Source organism: Pteropus medius, unplaced genomic scaffold (genome assembly GCF_902729225.1).
Source record: "Pteropus medius unplaced genomic scaffold, Ma_sr-lr_union100, whole genome shotgun sequence".
Lineage (NCBI taxonomy): Eukaryota > Metazoa > Chordata > Mammalia > Chiroptera > Pteropodidae > Pteropus > Pteropus medius.
Genome location: NW_024347731.1, coordinates 1,408,187 through 1,433,670, shown reverse-complemented (window position 1 = coordinate 1,433,670; position 25,484 = coordinate 1,408,187). Strand labels below are relative to the sequence as shown.

The 25,484-nt window shown below is 33.8% G+C and overlaps 1 protein-coding gene across 1 annotated transcript in view; it reads left to right on the top strand.

The window, feature by feature from the left end:
- Positions 1–24,394, top strand: part of HCN1 (hyperpolarization activated cyclic nucleotide gated potassium channel 1) — a 322,326-nt gene extending 297,932 nt beyond the window's left edge. Inside the window, exons 7-8 of the mRNA XM_039877096.1 lie at positions 19,932–20,096; positions 23,323–24,394. Coding sequence (XP_039733030.1) covers positions 19,932–20,096; positions 23,323–24,227 — 1,070 coding nt within the window. The 3' untranslated portion in view covers positions 24,228–24,394. The remainder of the gene's footprint in view (positions 1–19,931; positions 20,097–23,322) is intronic.
- Positions 24,395–25,484: the final 1,090 nt, after the last annotated feature.

Sequence of the window (25,484 nt, the reverse complement as noted above, 5' to 3'; positions counted from 1 at the left end):
AGGAGTGGAGCTGCCTTCTCACAAAAGATCCCCATTAGTAACTCTAATGGCATTGCCAGAATTGAAGGGAATTGAACTAGAATTTGCCATAGCAGCGGTGGGGAAAGAGGACATGGTTATAAAGGATGTCAGTGGGGAACTTGCTGTCAAAACAGAACTTCAGAATTTTTACGAATTTATTGAACTGAGGAGAAGAAAATCTTTGAAAGAAAGTCTTATTATTAAAAAAAAATGATTAAAATAGATATCAAAAGTGCTGAATCAACAGATATCGACAATCCTATGAGTATCATGTTTTACACATGTACTATTTCTCCTCACATTACCTCGTTTGACTTTTCTATAGCAGTTGCCATTATTCAAGGAACCTTAGTTATTTAACGTTTTCTTTGTCCTTCTCTAGAATGTGAGCTCCATGAGAATAAGTAACTTGTCTTATACCTGTAACACCTAGAATGATACCTGACACCCATTTGACTGTAATATAAATTTCTTGGATGGATGAATGAAGTGACTTCTGAGCTGAGTTGTAAAAACTGAACAGTAGTGTGCCAAGAAAAAGTTAAGGTGGAGATGGCAAATTGAAGGAAAGAGTACCTGTTTTAGAGAAAGAAATTACATGGAACCACTTCTGCTCCTTCACTTCAGGAAACCTGTTTCTGATGGTCTAAAATCTTTCTAGCTCATTCCAAAGTAAAGCATCACCCTACTTGTGGACTTGGAAAATTGATTTTTCAAGTAGTGTTTTCTCCTCTGTTATGGAATAGAAACTTCTGGAAGTCCCACTCAGAGTGTAACAGATTTAGGTTGACCTAGATTGCTTTTTCAACTCTAAATGAACCCATCTCTCTCATGTGGCATAGGAAGGAAGGAAGAACACTTAGAAGAGATAAAGAAATCTCTTGTCCATATCTCTAAACTAATGACTGTGACATCAAATGGCTCACAGACTTAACATTTTGATTTGAAGGTCTCTCCTCTTCTGCAAAGAGAAACTGCCATATGGCCTACATTGTGGTCTTTCCATTTACACAACAATTTAATATGCCTGGTTCATGATGAAATACCAGCTCCCGACTGGGAAATTAAAGCAGCGTTCAGCTCTTCTCAGCAAGAAGGCTGCAGTTTGATATATTCTGTAAACTGAATCCTCCATTAGCCAAGGGAAAGGATTGGCATAGTTAGAAAACACAGTTGGACTTGTTAAAACAAGCGTTTCAGTGCACAGATGCTAAGTCTCTTTGGAGCTATGCTTTGGATCACTTTGCTCCTACTTAGCTATCAGCTAAATATATTTTTGTTTCGGTTCCTTTTAATTTTTATCTTTACAGCAACTTATTTGAATGCAGACTTCCACCTCTAAGACATTTAAAAAATGTTTGTTGGAAAAGAAAGGGCTTACAGTAGATTAAAATATTCTCTTTTATTTATCGGTGACATTTTAATCAGCCCAATACAACATCTGTCAAGGTAGCATAGTGGAACAAGAATGACCTCACACAGCCTGAGAATCAAATGCTGGCCCTAATAGCAAATAGTTATTTAGCTTTCAATAGGTTAATTGAATTGTTTTAGCTGAACACAGTAGTCTGTAAAATAAGGATAGTAACATTCACTTTGTAGGGTAGTTTCAAGGAATAAATGATTATGTATGTATATACATGGGGGGTAGTAAAGTGGATGCAGACACAAAATCAAGCATTCATTTGTTACAATAGTCCATATTTCTATATCACATATATAAATATCCATTTAGTAAATATTTGCCATAAGGTGGTGTTCTTGGAATGATTAACCCTATCTTTCAATGTTTTCCCATTCTCTCAAGGTCTAAGATAACTCTGAAAAATATCATTTTCCATTGAAATTCTTTAGATAGATTTAATGGCCAAAGCCAATAGCTAGTAACATTTTCACACAAGGCAAAAATTTTTCACTCCTCTTTTTTACTTGTCTACTTTGAACTTACTCTTCAACTTTGCTCCTCTAACAAGCCTGCTCTGAACCTCCAGTCTAGCCCATGTATTCTCTCCTTTCTCAGCCTATTTCTATCTTTTCTATTGAAAATATTACAATTAAATTATCTGAGCTTACCTACTAGACTAAAGTTTGTAACTCTAGTCCCTAGCCCGGGGTTTTATAGGTCTTCCATAATGTGTGTCAAAATAACCATCCACATGTAGACATATACATGCATATACACAAACCTGTTTTGTTTGTCATTTATCCTTTGTTTCCCCTTTCCATTTGAGATCTTCCTAACTGATCTATTGACACAAAATAATTTTCAACCTATTATATACTAATTATTAACATTAAATATTTATTTTATTATAACTAATATAGTTATCAACTAAATACTAAGTTTATACTTTAATATTCATTATTCAACAAGCTTTATTGAGACCTTACTTTATATGTCATTCACTATATTCTGTAATCAGTATGTCTTCAAGAAAGTAAACATGTAGGAAGTCAAACAGATATGCAGATCACCATAATTCAGTGCATTAGGAGCATAAGAGAAAAATCACAACTTAAGATGGAAGACTGTCCAAAACAAACAAACAAAAAAAAAATCCTCTCTGAAGGAAGTGACACCTAACTTAAGTCCTGAAGGCTGAGTAGGAGGTAGTGGATTTAGGAGATGTTTGTGGAATGAGCATTCCAGATGGAAGGAGCAGCAAGTGTAAAAGCAGAAGGTAGAGAAAGCATGGCGGTTTAATGAAATGCATGTACGGTTTTCAGAATGCTTGGGATGTAGAGTGGGAGGCAGGCAAGACGAGTGAGGAATGAATCTGGATCTATGTATCTGCAGGAAATTAGGATTTCATTCTAGAGGTAAATGGATAAGAATCGAAGGCTTTTAAAGTGAGGAATTGGAATAACCAAAATTTTGTTCAGGAATCTCATAGAGGGGGCACTTATGCATGCAAACAGACAGAAGGGTCTTAAATAACTCAAACAAGAAGTTATGAGGATTTAAACTAATCTTTAGCAAAAGATTAGAAAACATGCTAATGAAAATGAATCAATGGAACTTACTGTGCAGCTGTTTATGGGGAGTAAGCAAAAAGGAGGATTCACAAATGGCACTATGTTTTTTGTTTTGATAACTAAATAAATGTGATGCTATTTAATATGATAGTGAATATAGAGAAAGCAAGCTGGCAAAGGTGGAAGTGAGAGGAAATAAGAGATGAGTTGGGTGTTGGGCTTGCTAGACTACACATTCTAAGAATGCAAGGGTTGTATACATTATATCACCAACATCTACCACATTTCCAGTTATTTAGTACATATGCTTGTCCAGTGTCTATTTGTTGAATTGATGAATGCCTATGGAATAAGCAGCTTGTAAATGTCCAGGAGCAACAACAGTCTGTAGTATTGCAATACTGTAATGAAAATTAAGATGACCCTGTTTCACAATAAATTAGGAAAATTAATTTTCTTCTGGAAGCTGCCACTAACATGAAGACAGAAAAGATGATACACCAGCCTCAAAACACAGGAATTCTCACAAAATTGTAAGAGTGCATCTCTGTTCCTATTATAATCTACTATAACTTATTCAATCCTTGCCCAATTTAGTCTACTACTTCCCAGCCCTTCTGAGCTAGATGCTAGGGGGAATTAAGCCTTATTGTTTTAAAGCATATCTTACAAGTAATGAATTAACCAGGCACCTATGCTTCTAGAACAGTCCTACTGTTGTACTCTTTTTGTGAGAATTCAGAAAAACATCACCGAAATGATTTTCTGTGTTCTGAGGTTCAGATGAGGAACCCTAGCTGTGAAAGTCCTCTCTCCTCCCCCTGACTTTAGAACAACCTACTTTGCTTAAAAAGTATTCTGAGCTATTAAGAGGGAAATCAAAGAAACATTTAATGGTCCTCTCATTAGGGGTCCTACTCAGTTTTCTCATCTACCTCTCATGAGTGTCTGGCATTTCCACATTCACAACACTACCATTTCGCCTATAACTATTCTATGTATTACTAGATGTTTCTGTTCTCAAAAAGGCCAAGTCTATACTTGAACTTTTTACAGCGTCCGGAATTCTTATATAAAACTCTGAAGTTGCGTAAATCTTACATAGGAGAGAGGGAACAGCAGTCCCTATCCCTTTATGCTCTCTAATACTCTGATTGTCAGTTAGGCTATAAAAGCAAACACTATTGATAGAATACCACCAGCTATCTCCCCTGAGGTAAGGACAATTCTACTTGGATAGTGAAAAGATACACTCCGTCATTAAACTTCTGCATAGGAGAACAAGTAGAGCTGAATAATTGTACTAGCCCTTAGAGAAAGTTATTCAGCATGGACTTTGAAAATGAGAACAAGGAGAACAAAGACAAGCCTCTCACCCTAAAAGTGATTACCCAGCCCTATTCACTCGGTAGTCAGGTTCAAGAGAAACATATGAGCTCATGATAAAAATGACAATTATTAATAGTTTTTCATGCCATTTCCATGTATCATTATGGAAAGCCACTTTTGATAGTTGCCTCTCTAAAGCCCAGTAGTGAAGCTGGTGGAGGTCTGTGTTAGATTTTTTATTGCTCTGTAATGGAATAAGTAATATAAGAACCATGAAGTGAGTTATCCCTAAACACAAATTTATTTAACCATCCTATCCTTTATTCTGTTTTTCTTTTTATTTTGAAATTACTCTTGCTTTTTCTATGTTAAAATATTTTTTTTCGTCTATGCCCTGAAGGCAATGGATGATTGTTTGATTTTTTTTTATTTGTTTCACTTGTGTCTACTTCTAGAAAAAAATGTACTGACCATTTCTTGGTCCTAATTTTTAAAAGTTAATGTTACTGGTTTATAATACCTAAATATAACCACTTTATTCTTTTCTTTAAAAAAAATACGTATTGAACAACTGTCAGTTACTCTTGTTGGCAAGGGCAGTACAATAGTGAAAAAGAAAAACAATATCTTTCCTTTACTCAGCTTATATTCCAGTTGAGAGACACACACAATAAACAAGAAACTAAATCAATAAATAATTTCAGATGGTTGTAAATGTACTGAAAACAACGAACTAGTTTCTGGATACGTGTTTTCCATGGGTAGGTATTGCATCAGCAGTGTACCTTCCTTGTAAGTTGCAATATCTAACATGTAAATATGTACTGCACATGGATGTCTGCTGCACAATTCACACTGTAAATAGTGTCACCGTGCTCAAAAAGACACTGCTCTGTTGTTTAGGTTTCATTACTTTGTGTTCTGCCATCTGTGACCCTCAGTGCTGTAGAGCTGTTTTAGATCGATATGTAGATGAATAGGTGATGATAGATGGATGATAGACAGACAGACAGACAGACAGAGGACCTGAACAGAAGTTTCTATGCCTTAAGCATTTCTAAGCAGATCTTGATAACATAGTTTGTTTGACACTATTTGTAGAGCATTTATACTCACAGTGAAAGAACAACCAGAAGCAAACTAACATTGTCATTTCTAAGCCTGGAAAACGTTGCAATATACAGCCTCTTATTTTTTCCTCCTGAAAACGTTGCTGCCAATTTATTCTATCCAGAGAATATTTCCTTTTGTGATAGACTGATCATAGGAAGCAGAGGATGTCACAGAGACCTTTTACATACACAGAATTTCCATCATCCACCCAGTTAGTTCGTATACTAGCACCTAAAATGTATGTATTTCTGGGCAGATAATCTGGTTGTGAAAAATCTGCCATGATTATTAAATTGATCATGCAAAGTGAATAGCTGGCACTAGACTAGGTTGTGGTAATTTTGGAAAATCAAAGCCCTGAAATAATAAAATATACTAATAAATAACTTAAAGAAATATTATACCAACTTATTTTTAAAATGGATTATGTTTTAAACTTGATCAGAATGAATGAAATTTGATTCAGCAAACATAAGCTGAGCTCATACTATGTGCTAAGAATTGTGCATTTTATACTATTCTTTTAATCATTCCTGCATATGCCTTCTAAGTATATTTTCAACTCCATTCTGTGACAATGTTCATCATAAAGTCGCATTTGCTTAGGGAGTATGGTGCTCGTCCTATATTCAGTTCAAATATTGAGGGTCCAGTACAAATTTAGGTTTATCTTTATTACTGAGAGTTTAAAAGATTATAGGTAAAGTGGAGTGATGGAATAAGGAGACATATATGTGTCAGCTTCAGTAATGTTTACCTTAAATCAATAAATGCATATTATCGGTAGAACTATATTCATAGCATACTTGCCAACTCTCTAATCATTACTCTTCAGGTACCTAGATATTTCTGAAAAATTTTATTGCTTAAGTTGAACTCCAAAATCTTACAGTAGAAAATTAATTGCTGAGTTTTTAACTCATATATTCATTATGATCCCACTTGAACTTTTGCCGATTCCTTCATCTAAATGCCCAGTTTGAACTAGGTGCTAAATGGAGTATATTAACAAATATAATACTCGGCCCATACTTTCATGGTAAATATCTATATGGGTGGAGAGGCATTGTGAATATGGCCTGCAGCATTTGGGAAAGGCTTCGTAAGTGAGATCGATTTACTTAATTTATATCTTAAGTGAAAGTTGGTATATGAATATGTAAAAGACTTTAAGAATGAGGTTTCAGAAAGAATGAGTACTAAAAACACACATTTCAAAAGAGGAATGACAAAAAGCTGTGCTGGTGTTGATTGAAAAAAATGGCTGTTAAGATCTATGAGCACAGCCGCCATGTCTAATCCATCTCCAGGTTTCCCATAGACAACATGGGTATGAAGCACATCGGTGGAGCTGAGTAAATGTTTGCTAAACTGAAGTGAAGCATTGGGATTAGAGGGAGTGCTGGTTGGAAACATGAAATGGGACCAGAGTTTTGAAAGCCAGATTAAGGAATTTGTAACTTATTCCATGAATAGTAGCATCCAAATGTGAATTTTCATAAGATATTAATCCAAGCTTTGAGAAGAGTTATCTTTATTCTGGTTCTGAAAGTTTGCTCTATATGTAGCTATAGATGAACTAAGGAATGATTATTTGTGCAACACAAACTTTCTTCCCATGAAATTCACTCACTAAACCTAACTAGAATTGTCATTTTTCAAGGTACTTTATAGTGTAATTCTACTTAAGACTGCTTATGAGCTCCCACTACCAAAAAATGATCTGGATAAAAATGTCAATAGGGCTGAAGTTGAGAAACTTTAGTGTAGGTTTTGTTTTGTTTTTAACATTTTGTTTTATATGTTAAAACACAAATCCAGTAATTAATACAAATCAAATAACATGAAGAATTATCATTGTTACTCCTGAGACCCTTTCAGCTCTTCATTCTCACCTGACCTCTGAAGTTTCAACTGTCGTCCATCTTTCTTTTTAAGAATTTCTGCTAATGATGACAAAGATGATGCAAAAATAGTAAAGAAATAAATATCTTAATAAATTAATATTTTAGGACTAAGATATTTTAGTTATATTTTACTGGTGTTCAATAACAAATTTTTTTTTGCTTTCAATTGATTTTTTTAAAATAGGTTAATATTCTTTTCTGAAATACATGATTATACTTTTCTTGTCATGGTACATTATAATAATGGATTCTATATCTCATATTTCAAAACTTATTTATAATTATTTTAAATATTACAGGTTCTAGAGGACATTTCTGTTTAGGATCCTCTGGAAAGGGGAGGAAGTTGGGCCACATCCTGGAAATTGCCTCTTTATAAAATTTGTTCCTATTTAGAAATTTAAACACTGACTGGATGTTCAATAATATTAATAAATTGTTGTTAATTTTTAGGTGTAATAATGATATTATTGTAGTTTTTGTTTTAGGATTATTTATCTTTTAGTGTTGCATACTGAAAGTTTGTAGTTGATGAATATATCTTTAATTTACTTCAAAACAATAAAGGAGAGGGGAAATATGTGAGATTATCAGTGAAACAAGTTTAGACATGAGTTGATAATTAAGTTAGGCAATGAACATATGAGAGTTTATTTTACTATTATATTACACTATTTTAAAAGTTTTTTAGACTATAATATTATACTATCCTACCAGTATTCTAATTACATTCCGTTATACTACTCTACTTTTTCAGAATAAAAGCATTATCAAAAAAAAGTAAGCCCCTTTTGTAACTTCTCTTTTTAGATGTGTATCCCCTCCTTATACACACACACACACACACACACACACACACACACACAGGCTCACACACACACATATACTCTCTACAAACCTAAGAAGAAAATACTAGTTAAATGTTCATCTGGTTAAATGAAGCTTCTGTTGGATATGGTTTAAAAAGGATAGAATCGCATTTCAGTTATGCTTATAAATAATGAGAAGGAATCTTCTCTAGGATGAGAGTTAGATCATCTCTGGTGGGAGAGTTGCCTGATATCTATTTATCATACTGACCAAATAGGTCAGGGAAGAATTTTTTAAAATGTAACTTGGGTAAACTGTTGGGGGTGTTTGAACCAATTCTTCTGTTCACTTTGCGTAAAAGGACAAGCTAAAACATGGTTTATATATCTCTAATCCACTGATTTCTATTCTTCTCAGATTTTATTATTTGGCTAAGCTAAGATGAAATAAAGTACATCTATTTAGAAGGGGGAAAAGTCTATTTAACTCAGAGATTGGTAAACTTTTTCTGTAAAGAACCAGATAGTAAATAGTCTTTGTGGGCTCCATATACTCTATCACATATTTGTCTTTTACATTTATTTTTTATAAACCTTTAAAAATGTGAAAAGCATTTTTAACTCAGTACCAAAAGCAGTAAAAAATATGATGATTGGATTTGACCACAAAACTCTTTATATAGTTTTAAAACTAGACTTTTCTCCAAATTTAACTCATTCTGAATAAGAAAATACATGCAAAACATTCTGTAAAAAATATTTTACTTATCACTATTATCCTTTAGTGCATATGTGTTTTTGCCTCTATCAACTAAAATATGCTACTAACTAAACTAATTAGTACTATGGGTTATTTTTTATTAGTAGTACGTCCTTGAGCCTATATATAAAATTTTAAATTCAGAACTTCAGTGATATATTTATTATTGTAATTATTCCCTTGAATTTGCTCATTGGTTGTCATATAGAGTGATAGAATGTTTCTTGGATTGAGAAATGGTCAACAGATAATTTACCTTTTTTAGGACTAATTTGTGAATGTGTGGGTTTTGTTTTTTGTTTTTTGGGTTTTTTTGGTGGGGGGATGGTAATAGGATTGCTTTATTTGCTAATAAATTTTAGCTGTTATCTTGCACAAAGAGAGATTTTCAGCTGACCTTTCTAATGATTTCATAGATTACTGAGAAGTGGAAAATGAAAACTTAGTAGATTTATTTGCTTCATAAATATCAGGAGAATATTAGTTTTCTACTCACTTCAAGGTCTCTTTGTGGCTATTCATGTCCTAGACTTGAAGAATTCGTTGTAATGTCATATTTTCCTCCGAGGTGCTGGTTACAGAAAAACCATTTGTTGACTTAAATTCATACTATACCTTAATTTCCATTTTTTTGCCTCATTTTTCCAATTTCTCTTTAAAAAGGAAATCAATTTTAGATATAAATCTGGCAGCTACAAAAATTCACATTCAAAAATGCTTATTATTGACATTACTTAAGAACTTGTTAGAAATGCAGTCTCAGGCCCTGCTTCAGACAAACTAAATCCTAATCTGAATTTTAGCAAGGCACCTAGGTGATTCTTATGCATATTAAAGTATGGGAAACACTGCAGTAAAGAATCCAGTCTGAATCAGTTGATCATTAACTACATTAAATAAACTAAGGAAATATCTATTTAAATCTCTTTTTTAACATTCATGCATGTGTGTGTTCATGTATGAGAGAAAGAGAAAGTGAAAACCAAGGGAAAATTTCGGAGACAAATAACTTTTTTGCCTTAGTAGATTTATTTGCTTCATAAATATCTAGTAAATGTATTTTCTATTTAGATTATTATTTTTGCTGTTCTTCTTTTCACTTTGGGTAAGCATATTAAACAACAGGAAAATAAAGCTATCAAGATATGCCTCTAGAAAACACACTTGAGATACCTAAAAGCTGCAATTGTTGGATGAATCTTTTAAAAGCTGGCTGCTTTTTAAAGGCATTTATAATTCAAGGTGTTTGATTAACTTTTAAAGAGTTGAGTGTTGATTTAAAATCAAAAGAAAAGATTTGTAGTGGTCTAGTGGATTTTAAAAGATAGACAGAAGCAAGGAAACTGTGATCTTACCCTTCTTAGTTTCGATATTTTTATGTGATTCTGTTCTTGTCACATAACAGATCCCCTTTAATCTTCCATTTATCCCGAGAGCTAAGATGCAGCTAGTAATGATTGTTTCCTATCTACCTAAGAGATATGCTGAGAGTCACTGAGATAGTCCAGGAAGTATTTTAACTTGCCAAAGAGAAGTAATATAAATATATCGTAGATATCAGTTTATAAATAGTATTGTGTAAAGCTGATTTTATGCAGACGTTAGGCAGTTGAAGAAGTCATGATGGAATTTCAAGATGTAGATATCTGAAGGAAGAGGAAGGTGCGAGAGGCTAAGGAGTGGAAAATATAAACCTTAATGGAAACATCTACATATCCAACAATCTGAAACAGTCATGTCATAAACGTGTTTATAATTAACAACTAGATGAAAGATAAGACGAATGTAACTTCTGGTGGATATCGCCAATATATGGTTCTTTTAAAATAAAATTCATTGGGGTGACATTGGTTAATGAAATAATATAGGTTGCAAGTGTACAATTCCAGAACACATCTGTATATTGCATTTCATGTTCACCACTCAAAGTCAGATCTCCTTCTGTCACCGTATATTTGACCCCCTTTACTCTTTTCTACCTTCCTACCTTTCCCTCTGGTAACCACTGTGCTATTGTCTGTGTCTGTGCATTTTTGTTTATTTATCTGTCTTGTTCATTTATATTCCACATATGAGTGAAATCATGTGGTTCTTGGCTTTTTCCGTGTGACCTATTTAGCTTAGCATGATACTCTCGAGATTTATCCATGTTGTCGCTAATGGCAGTATTTCATCTTTTCTTATGGCTGAATGGTACTCCATTGTTTATATGTACCACATCTTCTTTATCATCTACCCAAAGAACGAAATATGGCTATTTATAATGTTGTGTTCAAATGTTAGAACTTTGTTTTACGAAGAATATTTCCATTCCAGTATGTCATTCTGCTTTCCATTTATTGATTGATTCATTCATTCTTTATTTTTTGAACCAAGTGATATTATGTTACTAAACCCATGGTAAGTGCTAGACAATTCAAATGTGATTATTGCACTTTTCACTGAAGTCCTTATAGTTTAATATAGAGAAATATATAAACAAATAAGTCCAATAATGTGCCATAGGGGCTAAGATGCAAGATGATCAAAGTAGAGTGAAGGCACAAAGGTAAATTTTCCCTGGGGTATTTTGGTAAAGATGTCTATGGGTTTGAACCCATCTTACCTGAGACAAGTCGAAGGAATTGGTATGGTTAGTTTATGAACAAATTGTTTTCGGGAAGGTGGAGGGTGTGGGAGATGATAGCTATATTTCGCAAATTTAGAGAATTATTTGATATATGAAGCATTACCTCTTCCTTGATTCTAGCAGGTAGAACCAAAATCACAAGGAAAATACAAAAAGAATAGAAGGAACATAGGGCTAAAAGGAAGGGAACTCATGTTTTAAGAGTTCCCATACTGTGCTAGGCTTGCACTGGGCACGTTATAGTCACTATTTCAGTTAATCTTCATTACAACTTTGCCAATGCATAACCTGTCTGAGGTGCCACTACTAGGTCAGTACTCAAAGCCCCAGGTGATCACCCTTATCCTACGTTTTAAGACAAATGAATTGACCAAACGTACATGGAGAAATAAGGTTTGTTTGGCCAGGCAATAACTTTAAGTGATCCAAATATTCATAAATAATAGGATGGGAGTAGTAGAGGACACTAATGACAGTGCAAGTTCAACTATATCTATGGGAATTGAAATAATCACTTATTTCTTTAGAAAAAAAGCAAAATTGGCACCGATTATTAAATCATCATGATCTATAATCTATGTATACATAATTATTTATAATATCTGCATTTGAAAATATGTTACATCCAATCTCTGTTTCAAAAACTTACAAAAAATGTAAAATATTTTAAAACATATCAAAAACTACAAAACTAACATCTATTTAATGTTTTATCCTTCTCTAAATTTCTTTAGATCCTTATTCAAATTCATTTGACACCTAAAGTGCTTCTACCAGCCAAGCTTGATATGCAAATTGATCTAAGCCAAATGTTACCATCTCCTATGCCATAAGAGATAGTATTTTACTAGTTCACTGGTATATATATGGAAAAATTACCAATATAAGTATAAAAAGAAATCAAAAAAGTGATATTTCTTTTTGAACATTATTATGCGACACTGGATTAGAAACCTAAATAATTTCCAGAAAATTAGTATTTCAAGACTCAACAGAGAAGTACTTTTATTTCATGATATCAGGTACAAATTTTCCCATAAAATCTAGAAACTTTGATTAAACATATCACCTTACAAATTTCTACCATAAATTCATGGTTAACTCTGTATTCCTGCAATGTCAAGCTCTGTTTTAGAGGTCAGGAAAATATTTTTGCGCTGCAAAATTTTTGAGGCTATTTGCCCTACTTTATCAAATGACTATTCAGATAGGTCACTGTAATGGCAGATGGACTGAAATGTTTATAATCAGGATTAACTAATGTCAGAAAAAATAGCATGGGGTGGTTGATATATCTCATACCCTAAGGATTATTAAAAGTATATAGTGTGGTATGCCAAATTTAATCTCTTGGAGCATACTTCTTATGATGTTGAAACTGGAAACAGAAATTTCTAATGTGCCTGTGATGGGACACATTACTATCATTTTCCTCTTGGGTAAATGAAATAACTTATCCTATAAAGAAAATAACTTATCTTGTAAAGAAAAACAGGAAAATAATATAAAATTAAAAATAATATGCCAAGTCCTCATTACTTTTGCACATCATTATAATTTAGAAGTTGCCAGATGCAAGGATCTATTTCCAAGTAAATTTGCACAAAGAATCTTTTTTTTCTTTGCACAAAGCATCTTAAAGAAGTGATTACATCACTAAGAAATTTCTAGCTGAGTTCAGAGAGTACACAAACAAGAAGAAAGCAGAAATATTGAAACAACCAACAGGCAACAGGGCCTAGAAAATATGCCAGAAAACCCTTTTAAAAGCTTATAATCATAGTCTGTGCTCACTTCTTTGGGAGTTAAACTTTATTTCATTTTGTATTCTATTTTATTTTCCTTGTGAAGTCAATGTGAGCACCCAAAAGCAAGTTAATTTTCTACCTGGTGAGTAAGGACACATCTACATTAAACAGTACCTAACCTTCTAGATACTTTCTTCATTACAGACATTGCACAAAATCCTCAAAGATATGTTGTCTATCTTAAAGAAAGTATATAAAGCATTTGATAGTTTTATTACAAATGAGAGATATCTAGCAGAAGAACCAATAATATATGACATAAAACTTAAGGGTAGAATTTAGTGTGATACTTGGGTTTGTCCACTATTAAAAATGATGTACTCATAAGCATTTTAAAATAATTTTCTCTGGGCTCAAGTATGCACTGTGAGGGATACAATAATGTTATTCTATACTCACTGTCTTTAAAATGCCTCAAACCAGCTAGGGTGACAAAGTTAATATTTAGGAAACAATTAGAAAATCTCATACAAGAAAATTAAAATAGTAATAAACTAATATATACATAATCTCTAAAGAACCTAAAGAGTAATATGAGATACAGATGGCTAAATGTTTTTTCTCTTCATCCTTTACACACACACACACACACACACACACACACACAGTAACTACACAAAAACTCACTCTAATATCTAACACAGGACTTTCCTTACTCAATAAGTAGATCTTCAAAATAACAATATCAAGAGAAAATTCACAGGGAAACACCTGTGAATTTTGAATTCAATTCATATTGAATCTGGAAATTCAGTTCTTGAAATTTAAGACTCTTTTATAATCAGAAGGTATATTTTTTCACTTCTAAGTTTTTGGCATTTCTTAATTCTATTATTCATGGGAAACAAAAACTATGGATGCTTTAAAGAAAGAAAGGACTATTTAAATTGTTCTTCACACTGACCATTGGCTATATGACTCTCATAAACATATACCTTCATTTGAAGAAATTATTGAAGTGATTCTAAGAGATAATGGCTTAAGAGTTTTGTGTTAGTAATGAACACAGCCATTTTAACTTCTGAAGGGACCGTTAGTGTAAATCTATGTTTCTCCCTTAGTTATTCCATAGGTGATTGAAACTCATTTTGTAATGTGTTGCTACTTGGTTCAGTATTTTAATTCAACAAACATTAATCATCAACTAGATGCAGTGAAGGCACTTAAGATATAAAGATCAATGAGATTTTAGACATAAAAAATTACTAAAGACTGAAGTTATAAATTAAACATTAAAACTTCAGAGATTTAATTGAATTTTACATTATACAGATAGATAAAGTAAGGTGCAGAGAATGTAAATATTTGTCCAAATTCTCACAGCCAAGAGTAATCAGTTTGAGACTATAGGACAGGACTTCAATCCATCAAGTCAATACTCTTTATATTACACCAAAATAGCCCAAGAAATTTGATGTATATAGTTGAATCGGTGGTTAACCATGATTGCTGCAGATAATCTTCAAAATAGCCTTCTATTTCATTAGTTGCAAGAAATTAGCCAAATTGATGTATCAGTTTTGATTCCAAAAATCACAAAAAGTAAAGAAATATATTACATACAATACAATTTAATAATTTAAATAAAATTTAATAAAGAAGTAAGATTTGTTGAGCAATAACATCTCTGAAGTTTTGTATAAGAAATATATGTATATAAGCAATATAAGAAAACTTTAGGGTAAGATCTCCTAACACATATACTAATTTTTTATATAAGCCTAAAATATTATTTAAAAAGCATCCTCTAGGAAAATTTCTTTTCTTACCAATAGCAATATTTAATTGATCAATTAGTAATGGGGACCCATACCATGTAATATATGCACATCTACTCCATTTAGCTACATATATTGTATATCCATTATATGAGGACTGCAGATAGAGAAGCCAGAAAATCATTTGCAGAGAATGATTTAGATAAAATATGAATAAACTTATATTTATGCTAAAATAAAACTATTTTACCATATCTCTAAAATAACTACAAATACCAATAGCTATTTTTTCTAACGTTTAAATTTATTTTTTAAAATACAAAAGTAACATAAATATATACTGTGGTAAAGTGTCCAAATAATTTTTAAGCATATAGAAAAGGAAATTAAAGTCCTTTTCTTAATAAAGATGATCCTCAGCACATGTCTTTATCTCCTCCCTTTGCAAAGATCAAATTAAAAGCAGAAAAGGAATAAAATGTAAACCCAGACCACGGAGATCTGATGCATGAGCGTGTATTTGGAAACAGTCAGATGAGACGCTGTGACACATTTCTAGAAGACAGAAAATAGATATAAGAGTGGAGTGTCAGATAATATTGGTTTCCTGGCCAGCAACCATTGCCCTTTCTTCCTTGTTAATAGAATTTGGATTTTATGTGGCCAGCAACAAATACAATCCTAGTGATTAAAGTAATATTTACCTAATTCAATCACTAATAAAAGTTATCTTACTCCGGTTTACCAAATATTCCTTTTTAAATCCTCCCTCATAGCTAAAGGTGGTCATGTAATACAGTTCTGATCAGTGAGGAGTTAGAGAGAGTAAGTTATGGAACTTCATTGTAAGTTTTGCCTTCATATAATAAAAAGAAGTAAATATGGAAAGTTCTCTCTCTTTGGATGCTGTTGGGTGAGGATATAGATATAATGCTTGTAGTTATTGCTGTCAATTTGTGATCATGAGAGGAGGCCAAGCAAAACAAAGTCATGCTAGCACAGTGCCATGTCGCCACTGCTAAACCAACACTGACCCTGCCTGCCCCCAGACTTTTGCTTTGTAATATAATTAAATTATTGTATTAGATATGCCAGTGTTATTCAAGCGTTCTGAAACATGCAGTTAAAAAAACTTTTAGAAATGAAGGATATGGTGATGGTTTCATGGGTGCATGTCTTTGTCCAAACTCATCAACTTGTATACATTAAATATGTGCAGTTTTTTATATGCCAGTTATACCTCAATAAAGCTGGAATAAAAATTTTTTTAAAAAGCTGGAGGGACATAAATTGTATTTCAAGTTTCATCGAGGAGAATAGCAGTGGTGTTATGGACTAAATGTGATGCCCTTAAATTTGTTATTTTGAATCCCCCAACCCCCAATGTGATGGTGTTTGGAAATGGTGCCTTTGGGAAGTAATTAGAGTTTAATGAAGTCATGAGGATTGGCCCTTTATGAGGGATTAGTGATCATATGAAGAAAGGAAGAAACGGGAGCTCTCTCCCATGTGGAGGTGCAGTGAGAAGACGGCCCTCTGCACGCCGGGAAGAAAGCTCTCACCAGAACCCCATGTCACCCTGATTTTGGCCCTCTAGTCTCCAGAACTGCGAGAAAATAAATTTCTGTTAAGCCAAAAATTGGAATATACGGAAGATTGTGGCTAAAGAGAGAGTAGATCTCCTGGCAGATCCCTAGAGAAGCTGCTAGCTAAGAGACAGCATGACCATGGAGGACCAAATGAGAAGTGAGGGGGGAAGTGGTGACTTACCACAGGTCTGCATATGGTGCAATGGACCCCAGTCCCTTAATCCACACTGCAGAACAGCCTGTAGTCAGGCATTCATTCCACTGGGCAGGAAAAGTCAGTGGTTCTTCCACAAATCAATTAAACAAGGCAGAGTACTAGAATGATTCAGGGAGATAGTGGTTGTGGTAACTGTGAACTAAATAAAACCCTTCTCATTCTGGCATTTAGGAAAATATGAGGACAAACTTTCCACCCATTCACCCTAAAAAGAAACTCCAGATCAATACATTTGATGTCAACCTGAAGAAATCATGCAACATACAAAGGAAAGATCTAGACACAGAGACAAAAATAATGATTCCAGAGTAAAGAGAAATAATTCAGAAAACAAAATAAATTAAAATATAAAATACAATAGAGATAAAATATAAAAACTAGAGCTCTTTTGTTTTCATTTAGTTTTATTGCAATAAATTTTACATATATAATTCACCCACTTATAGTGTACAATTCAGGTTTTTAGTAAATTTGCCAAATTATGAAACCATCACTATATATCAGGTTTAGAACATTATCATCACCCCAGTAAGATTCCTTCTGTGCATTTACTGTTACTCTCCTTTCCCACCCACTGTCCCAAGCAACTACTAATCTGTTATCAGTCTCTGTATATTTGTCTTTCCTAAATTTTTATGTAAATGGAATCATATAATATGTAGACTCTCATATCTTGCTTCCGTCACTTATGTTTGTGAAATAAACTGAGAAATAGCCATGTCGCATCATATATCCATCATTCAAAACCAAAACTCAACACCTATCAGGAGACAGAGGATATTACATTCACAACAAAAGAAAAAAATATAATGAGAAAAAGCAACAAACATAGGAAAATGGAAAGCATTTAGAAGTTTAAAATATAAGTGCCAAAATAAAAATATATTTGAAAGAATGGAGGGTAAAGTTGAGGAAATCTATAATAATAATCACTATGAGTAAGTTTATTTCTATTCCTTCATATTTTTTTCTATTCTGTGCACTTAGCTATTAATTTTTAAATAACATTTTTGAATGTTATACATGTCAACAAACAAAATAATTTATATAGAAGAAAGTTGAAAAAAGAAAAAGATGTACAGAACAACTGCATAAAAGAATATTTTTCATCCAGAGAACAATGTTTTCTTGTGCCATCTTATTTCATTGCCATCTTATTTATTTATATGTCATTATTTTGTGATCATTTTTATCATATTATAATTATAGTCTTGTGTCCTGCTGTTCTGACTTAAACTTTCATGACATTTCTACTGTTATCACATAAACTTTAAAAGCTTTGCTTTTAATAACTTCCACATAATTGCCTATGAATCTTGATTTGTTAAACATTTAAGACATTTCCATATTTTCATATGTATGTATAAATTTATAATGTATATTGCCATAAACAACATAACTCTAGTTACAGACTATTTCCTTTGGTTAGATTTCCAGGTGAAATTCTTAGGTTGAAGAGTATGGATACTTTTTAAGACCTTTCTTTCATATTATTGGTTTATTTTCCATAAGGTTTATAACCATTCTTTAGACACTTGTAATATGCAGATTTTTAAGGAACACTAAGCAGTAAAACATTTTTCATCAGCTTGTTTATCACAATGTGGCAATCATAAATTTTATAACATGGCATTAGTACTGTAATGACACAGGAATTTAATTTGAGAGTAGTGTTGAAAATACTTTCTTTTATTATATCATTTAGATTAGAGTAACCAGCAAATTCTATGGTATGATAATATGCTTTATGATTAAATATTGACCAAAATAGATTCATCTTCCTACACACACCAAATGCTCACACACATACACACACACAGGAACATGCACACAAACATGAACGCTTCACAATATTATTTATTACATTTGCAACATGTTTACGAGCATGCACAACATAATTAGGTGGCATTCCCTAAAATCCTCTGTCTTCCCAGATCGGTTCAGTTGTGCTTCTTTACTAGTTCCATAATGCCCGCATTCTATATTATTGTTCTTACCAGATTGCATTTAAATTAATTCTTAATTAAGACAAACTCTTTTTCTTTTTACCATCAGCATATAAGTAATAAAGTAGATACTATGTTTGATTCATATTTCCAACCCTAATGTCACATACATAGCACCTGCTACATAATTTATTCCTGATGTTTTTCAATGTGAACTTAACTTCTTTAAATAAGTTCAGAGGAGTGTGAATTTAGTCTCATTGCAATAATTATTTTTCTGTATTTCCTCCTGTTAGGAGACTGTGCATTTCAGAAATAATTCTGCCATTTCTTTATTTAAATTGGTTATTCTGAAGCTAAACTTTTAAATTGTTTCTAATTTAAAAAAAAAAGATCAAGGAGTTTAATTAATAAATGTTGGATAATGAAAGAAAAGTTATTGCTTTTATGGTTTATTTTGAGAGCACATAAGGAAATCCAATTTTGCAAATATTTGCTTACTGTATATGAGAATCTAAATTTCAATGAAGGATTCTCCTTTGAAATGATTTAAATAGAAAGTCTCTGTGTGCAACTGGAATAAAAAAATTATATTGATCTTATTGGGACTATATGAACTACATAAGGCATGCCTGTAATGCATTCAGCTGATCTGGTTTGGCTTGATCATAGAACTTTCTAAGCCAATGTTTGGGTTCACTTTGATTTCTGTCTATATGGTACCATCTGCTTTCTGCCTTCCAGAATTCACAAAAACTTCTGTCTGAGCTTAGTCCCTTTCTGTCTTCAACTCCATTGTGGATTTATTCTTCTCTTTTCTGAATCTTTTATATTATTCCGTGGTGGTTGGAATGGGAGCCGGAGAATAGATAAATCTATTTAAGCCTTCCCTTTCAAGAAAAAGCCTCCATTTTTTTTTAAAAGGAAGATTTCAAGATTGAGTATTGGCAATTGGATACTTTTAATTGTCAGAAGGAATTTCCTGATAAAATAGAAAATGCTGCTAACTATTGGTTTCTCATACTGTGAGACTTTTTTTTTTTAATTGTTGGAGGCCTTAATGGCCTTTAAAAGAAAATTACCAAAGAAATCTTTCCTTCTTGTTTTAGAGATTTGCCTGCTGACCAAGGGACGCCGCACTGCCAGTGTTCGAGCTGATACGTATTGTCGTCTTTATTCACTTTCTGTGGACAATTTCAATGAGGTCCTGGAGGAATACCCAATGATGAGAAGAGCCTTTGAGACGGTTGCCATCGACCGGCTAGATCGGATAGGTACTCTCTTTAGTTTTCTATCTTTATGCATAATTTAGTTTCAATCTAGTGGACTGACACATATTTGCAATCATCAGTCCCAAATGCTAGTTCATAGATTGCTTGTTAATTAGCATAGAAATAGCAATTAGCTGTAGCCCTATTTCTAGAAAGATCTTTCTCTTCTAAGTGTTCTAGATTTATTTATTCATCTCTGTTTTTACTAGCTATGCAATCTGATTTCCCCAGTGATGCCAATACAATTTGAATCTTCAGGTAAAAAGCAATGATAGAAATTCTAGATATCATTACTATAGAACTAAAAATACTAATGTATGAGTCTACATTACAAAGCAAATTTTATCACACGGATTTCTTTTCAAGGATCAACATTACATTTTATCCTTATATTAAAAATTGAAAACTTGTGTTATGTAACTGTCTCAGTAAAAACTTCTTGAAATGTTTGTAATGCAGACTCGAGCAGAAAAAGCCTTGCTAGAAATGCCCTACATAGATGCTTTACTTTGCAAACATCAGTTAAATTTAGTCTTCTCTACTCCCAAATAAAAATATATAAATTAGGCCTTATTAGTTACACTAGTTAAGAGATTTGAATAATTGCCATAGTAAAGTTAGATTAGATTGGCTTGCAGTTAACTTCCCAAGATATGCTGGAACATTCTGATGTCAGAAGGTGGGGTGCATCCATTTTCCACTTCCAGATTCTCCTCCCCCACCCTACTCTGCTCGCCTCCTTTCCCTGATTGACTCTACTAACCTTCACATCTCAGTTTAGACATCACTTTCCTGTAGAAACCTTCTGTGACCTCCCACACCCTAATAGGCTGAGTACCCTGGCTGTGTTCTCCAGTACCAGGGGAAGTTCCTCCATCGCAACACTGCTTTTATCATTGTAATTGTGCTAGAGATGCTAAGCTTTGTAAATGTAGAGATCATGTCTAATTCACTGTTAACATTCACAGTACCTAGAGCACAGTGAGTACTACTGAAGAGAGGTAGAGAGGGACTAAGGAATCAATGGACTCAAAGGAGATGGGGTTGGGATCACTTGAAAGTAAACAAAGAGGTATTTCAACTGCTTCACTCTTAATTAAAGGTAAGGACTTGTGATTGTTAGGTCAGCGTTTCTTGTGCACTTCGCATATTTCTTTCCCTGTGTATTTGGAGGACCACAGACTACATAAGGATTTGAAATTATGTTAGGAAAAGTAAAGGTAGTATTTGGACATTGACATTAGGCATAACACATACATTGGAAATGCATATTGACAACTTGGAGATTTAACAGAACATAGTGTCCTGAGAGACGCTGCTCATAAAAGAAGTGAGTGCTCCTGAAGGCATTTTCACTTAATTTGAAAATAAGTTCTTTCTTTATGGTGTGTGAGTGAGTGTTCATGGTAGAGCTAGAGACTAATTTCTAGCATACGAGTAATTTCCTAAACCAGTTCAACGTCTTTAGAGAAAGCATTAGAATCAGGATACTTCCATAGAAGATACCTGTTTATCTGATACAGTTTCACTCTGATCGAATTTATTGCAGTTAATTTTTTATAAGAAAGTTTGATGGAATGGTTTGTAATCAATAATATGGGAAATGAAATTACTAGTAAGCACTAAACATTGCATTTTTTATCCTTATAAAATTCTAACAGTGCATTAAAAGTTATAGTATTTTTCCACAAAGTCATAGATACTTAGATTATGAAGTGCTATGATCACATGATCATAAAGAAATATTATCCTTCTCAGTTTTGTGGCCATTGCTTAAAAATATATACTATAGTTAGTTAAGGGAATATTCTAAATAAGCATTTATATTTATTACTAATCTAAAAGTGTTTGTTCTTTGGGAAATTAGGACAATTCTTCCTGGAGAGTGGTAACCATTTATTCTGGCAGTCATTTTTAAATGATTGCACCCTGAAACTAATAGTATATTGTATGTCAATTACATATCAATTTTTAAAAAAAAAATTAAAAAATTAAATTAAAATATTAAAAATGATTGCTTTTCCCAATATCAAGTAAATTATAACATATATTTTCATTCAAAAATATATCTTGTCACTTTAGATGTTATACTTTATTTAGTGTTGTGGCAAATTGATTCACACTTAGTTATCATATTCACCTGGGTATTTTATCAATAATATCATTGAAAGTCACTGATTTTCCACTCTTTCACCAATTTACTATTTATTCTAATAGTTATTCTGCCAGAAATGTCTGCTAATTGCAAACCACTTCAAAGACAATGGCAGGAAGGAGAGGTAATGGTTGTTGAGGTTCCAGAGTGAGCTGAGAGCCTGCTATGCACTAGATCCCTTGATCCTCACAACTTTTCAGAAGAGGAAAGATTATAACATAGTTCTCAATCTGGCTGCACATAAGAATCCCCTGGGGAAACTTGCTGTTAAAGTAACATGTCTGCTTGTTGGGGATGGAAATTAGTATGTTTTAAAGCTCCAAAGATGGGAAAAATATGCAGGCAGGGTAGAGAATCACTGGCATAGGGCACTGGTCAAAAGCAAAGGCCTTTGCTTCTGAAACTTGCACGAGAATAGCCTGGGGAGTCTCAATAAAATGCAGCATCTAGTTCAGCAAGTAGATGAGGCCAAGAGACTGCATTTCTAGCAAGCATTCACATGATACAGATGTAGCTGGTTCGTTGTCTATAATATATCTATGATCAGATTTACTGTTTTCCCTTTCCAGCCCTGTTACTTATGAACCCTGTTTTCTTGGGCATTGTTCTCAACCTTGCTATGTCCCAGTCTCCTTTCTGGTAAATAAAACATATCTACCTGCAGCTTTTTGTAGAGTGCCTGTCACATAGTAAGTGTTTCATTTTCCTTTCTTGAAAAAGCAGTTTTCAACTTAAATTTTGATTCCAGGCCCATCCTGATCCAAATGTCCTTTCTTCTCCCAGTCTTCAAAGTAGCCCTCATGTCAAATATCTCCATTTCTTTTGTAAGATGGCTTTTGCCATGTTACAGACATTTCAACTGGACTTGCATAGAAGGTAAGGTTTTCCAGAATGATGCAGGAAGCCTGAAGGGCAGGAGCCACATTTCTGTTTGGTGTCTGCAGGTGAGTACTTGGCTTTTCAACCTCTTCTATGGAACTCAGACAAACTTTTGTTTTCAGGAGCCACTCTCACTTGGAGTTGCCATCGGTCATTTGTAGGCTTTCTAAGTGCTTATTTTTCTTTCACTGACAGGAAAGAAAAATTCAATTCTTCTGCAAAAGTTCCAGAAGGATCTTAACACTGGTGTTTTCAACAACCAGGAGAACGAGATCCTGAAGCAGATTGTGAAACACGACAGGGAGATGGTGCAAGCAATCGCTCCAATCAATTATCCGCAGATGACAGCCCTGAATTCCACATCTTCAGCTACTACGCCGACCTCCCGCATGAGGACACAATCACCGCCGGTGTACACAGCAACCAGTCTGTCTCATAGCAACCTGCATTCCCCCAGTCCCAGCACACAGACGCCCCAACCGTCAGCCATCCTCTCACCCTGCTCTTATACCACTGCGGTCTGCAGCCCTCCTGTACAGAGCCCACTGGCCACTCGAACTTTCCACTATGCCTCTCCCACTACTTCCCAGTTGTCACTCATGCAGCAGCAGCAGCAGCAGCAGCAGCAGCAGCAGCAGCAGCAATTACAGCAGTCCCAGCCACCGCAGACCCAGCAGCAGCCCCAACAGCCACAGACACCCAGCAGCTCCACGCCGAAAAACGAAGTGCACAAGAGCACTCAGGCTCTGCATAACACCAGCCTGACCCGAGAAGTCAGGCCCCTCTCAGCCTCGCAGCCCTCGCTGCCTCATGAGGTTTCCACCTTGATTTCCAGACCTCATCCCACTGTGGGCGAGTCCCTGGCCTCCATCCCTCAACCCGTGACAGCTGTTCACGGCACAGGCCTTCAGGCAGGGAGCAGGGGCACTGTCCCCCAGAGAGTCACCCTGTTCCGACAGATGTCATCAGGAGCCATCCCCCCCAACCGTGGAGTCCCTCCTGCACCTCCTCCACCAGCAGCTGCTCTTCAGAGAGAGTCTTCCTCAGTCTTAAATACAGACCCAGATGCAGAAAAGCCACGATTTGCTTCAAATTTATGATCCCTGCTGATTGTCAAAGCAGAAAGACTCAAATGAACTGAGAATATTCTCAGATCTTATTTTATTCTATCTCCCGGTACATCCCTATAGCCTACTATGAAGAGATATTTTAGACAGCTCTGGTCTACATCCAAAATGTAAAAAAGAAATAAATAAATATATATATATATATACATATGCTATTAAATATATATCTAAAGTTCAAAAGACTTGTTTAGCATTCAGTGTTATATGTCTTCCTTTCTTTAAATCATTAAAAGATTTAAAATGTTGTTGTATTATTTATTTTTAACCTACTTTTCCTTAATTCTTTTGATATATGTATTTCTCTATTTTATGAAGAGTTCTTGGATTCAATGGAAACAAAACTCATTTTAAAAAGGCAACTCAAGCGAGCTACTGAATAGCACCAATCAAAACTTCTTTCATTAGCTGTGTCGATGCATCTAAATTTTTAATCATTAATTATGGAAGATTAAATAGCAAATCCCATTTTGTAGATCTAAATTGTATTTTGGTGCTTTCGATTTTGAATTAGGTTAAAGAATAAACTATATGCTTGGCCACAGTAGGAAACTAGCATTGCCACTGTTATGAATATCTCTAACCTTAAACATATTCATTGATCTTTCAGAAAGTGAGGGGATATTTCTCTTCATGTGTTATTAGACTTTTACCGAGACTCAATCAATGTTAGTTGTAAATAACTTTTTCAACCCAAATAAAAATATCTATTCTGTGCTATATGAAGGTAAAATCATTGTTTAAGAATTTAGTTTGATTGCTTCACTTCAAAACTTAGAATTTTAAATTTTACAAAACTTAATTGTGACACTTATTCAACTGTAATGCAGTGGCTTGAAACCTACAATGTTATTTTAACCTGCAATGTTTTATGCAAATTGTATGCTCGATTCTACAAATTGCTTGTATTACACCAAAAACCATTACTTTTCTTCCTTCTTGCCATAATCAAGCATCTGAAAATAGTCCCTGCATGCTTTTTGGGAAAAAGAAATAGATTCAAAGCAGTCATTGTAGGGAAAGGCTTAAAATATTTCTCATTTCTAGAAAAGTATAATCATTCATTCATTGCCTATCTTAAAATTCCTATAAGGCTGACTTGGATCTCTGACTTAAGTCTAGAAGTGAGGTTTTCACTTTCATTTAATGTTATTACTATTATTGTTTTTATTATTATTATTATTATTATTATTTAAATAATGATTTGTAAACCACAGCTTGATTTGAAGTTGC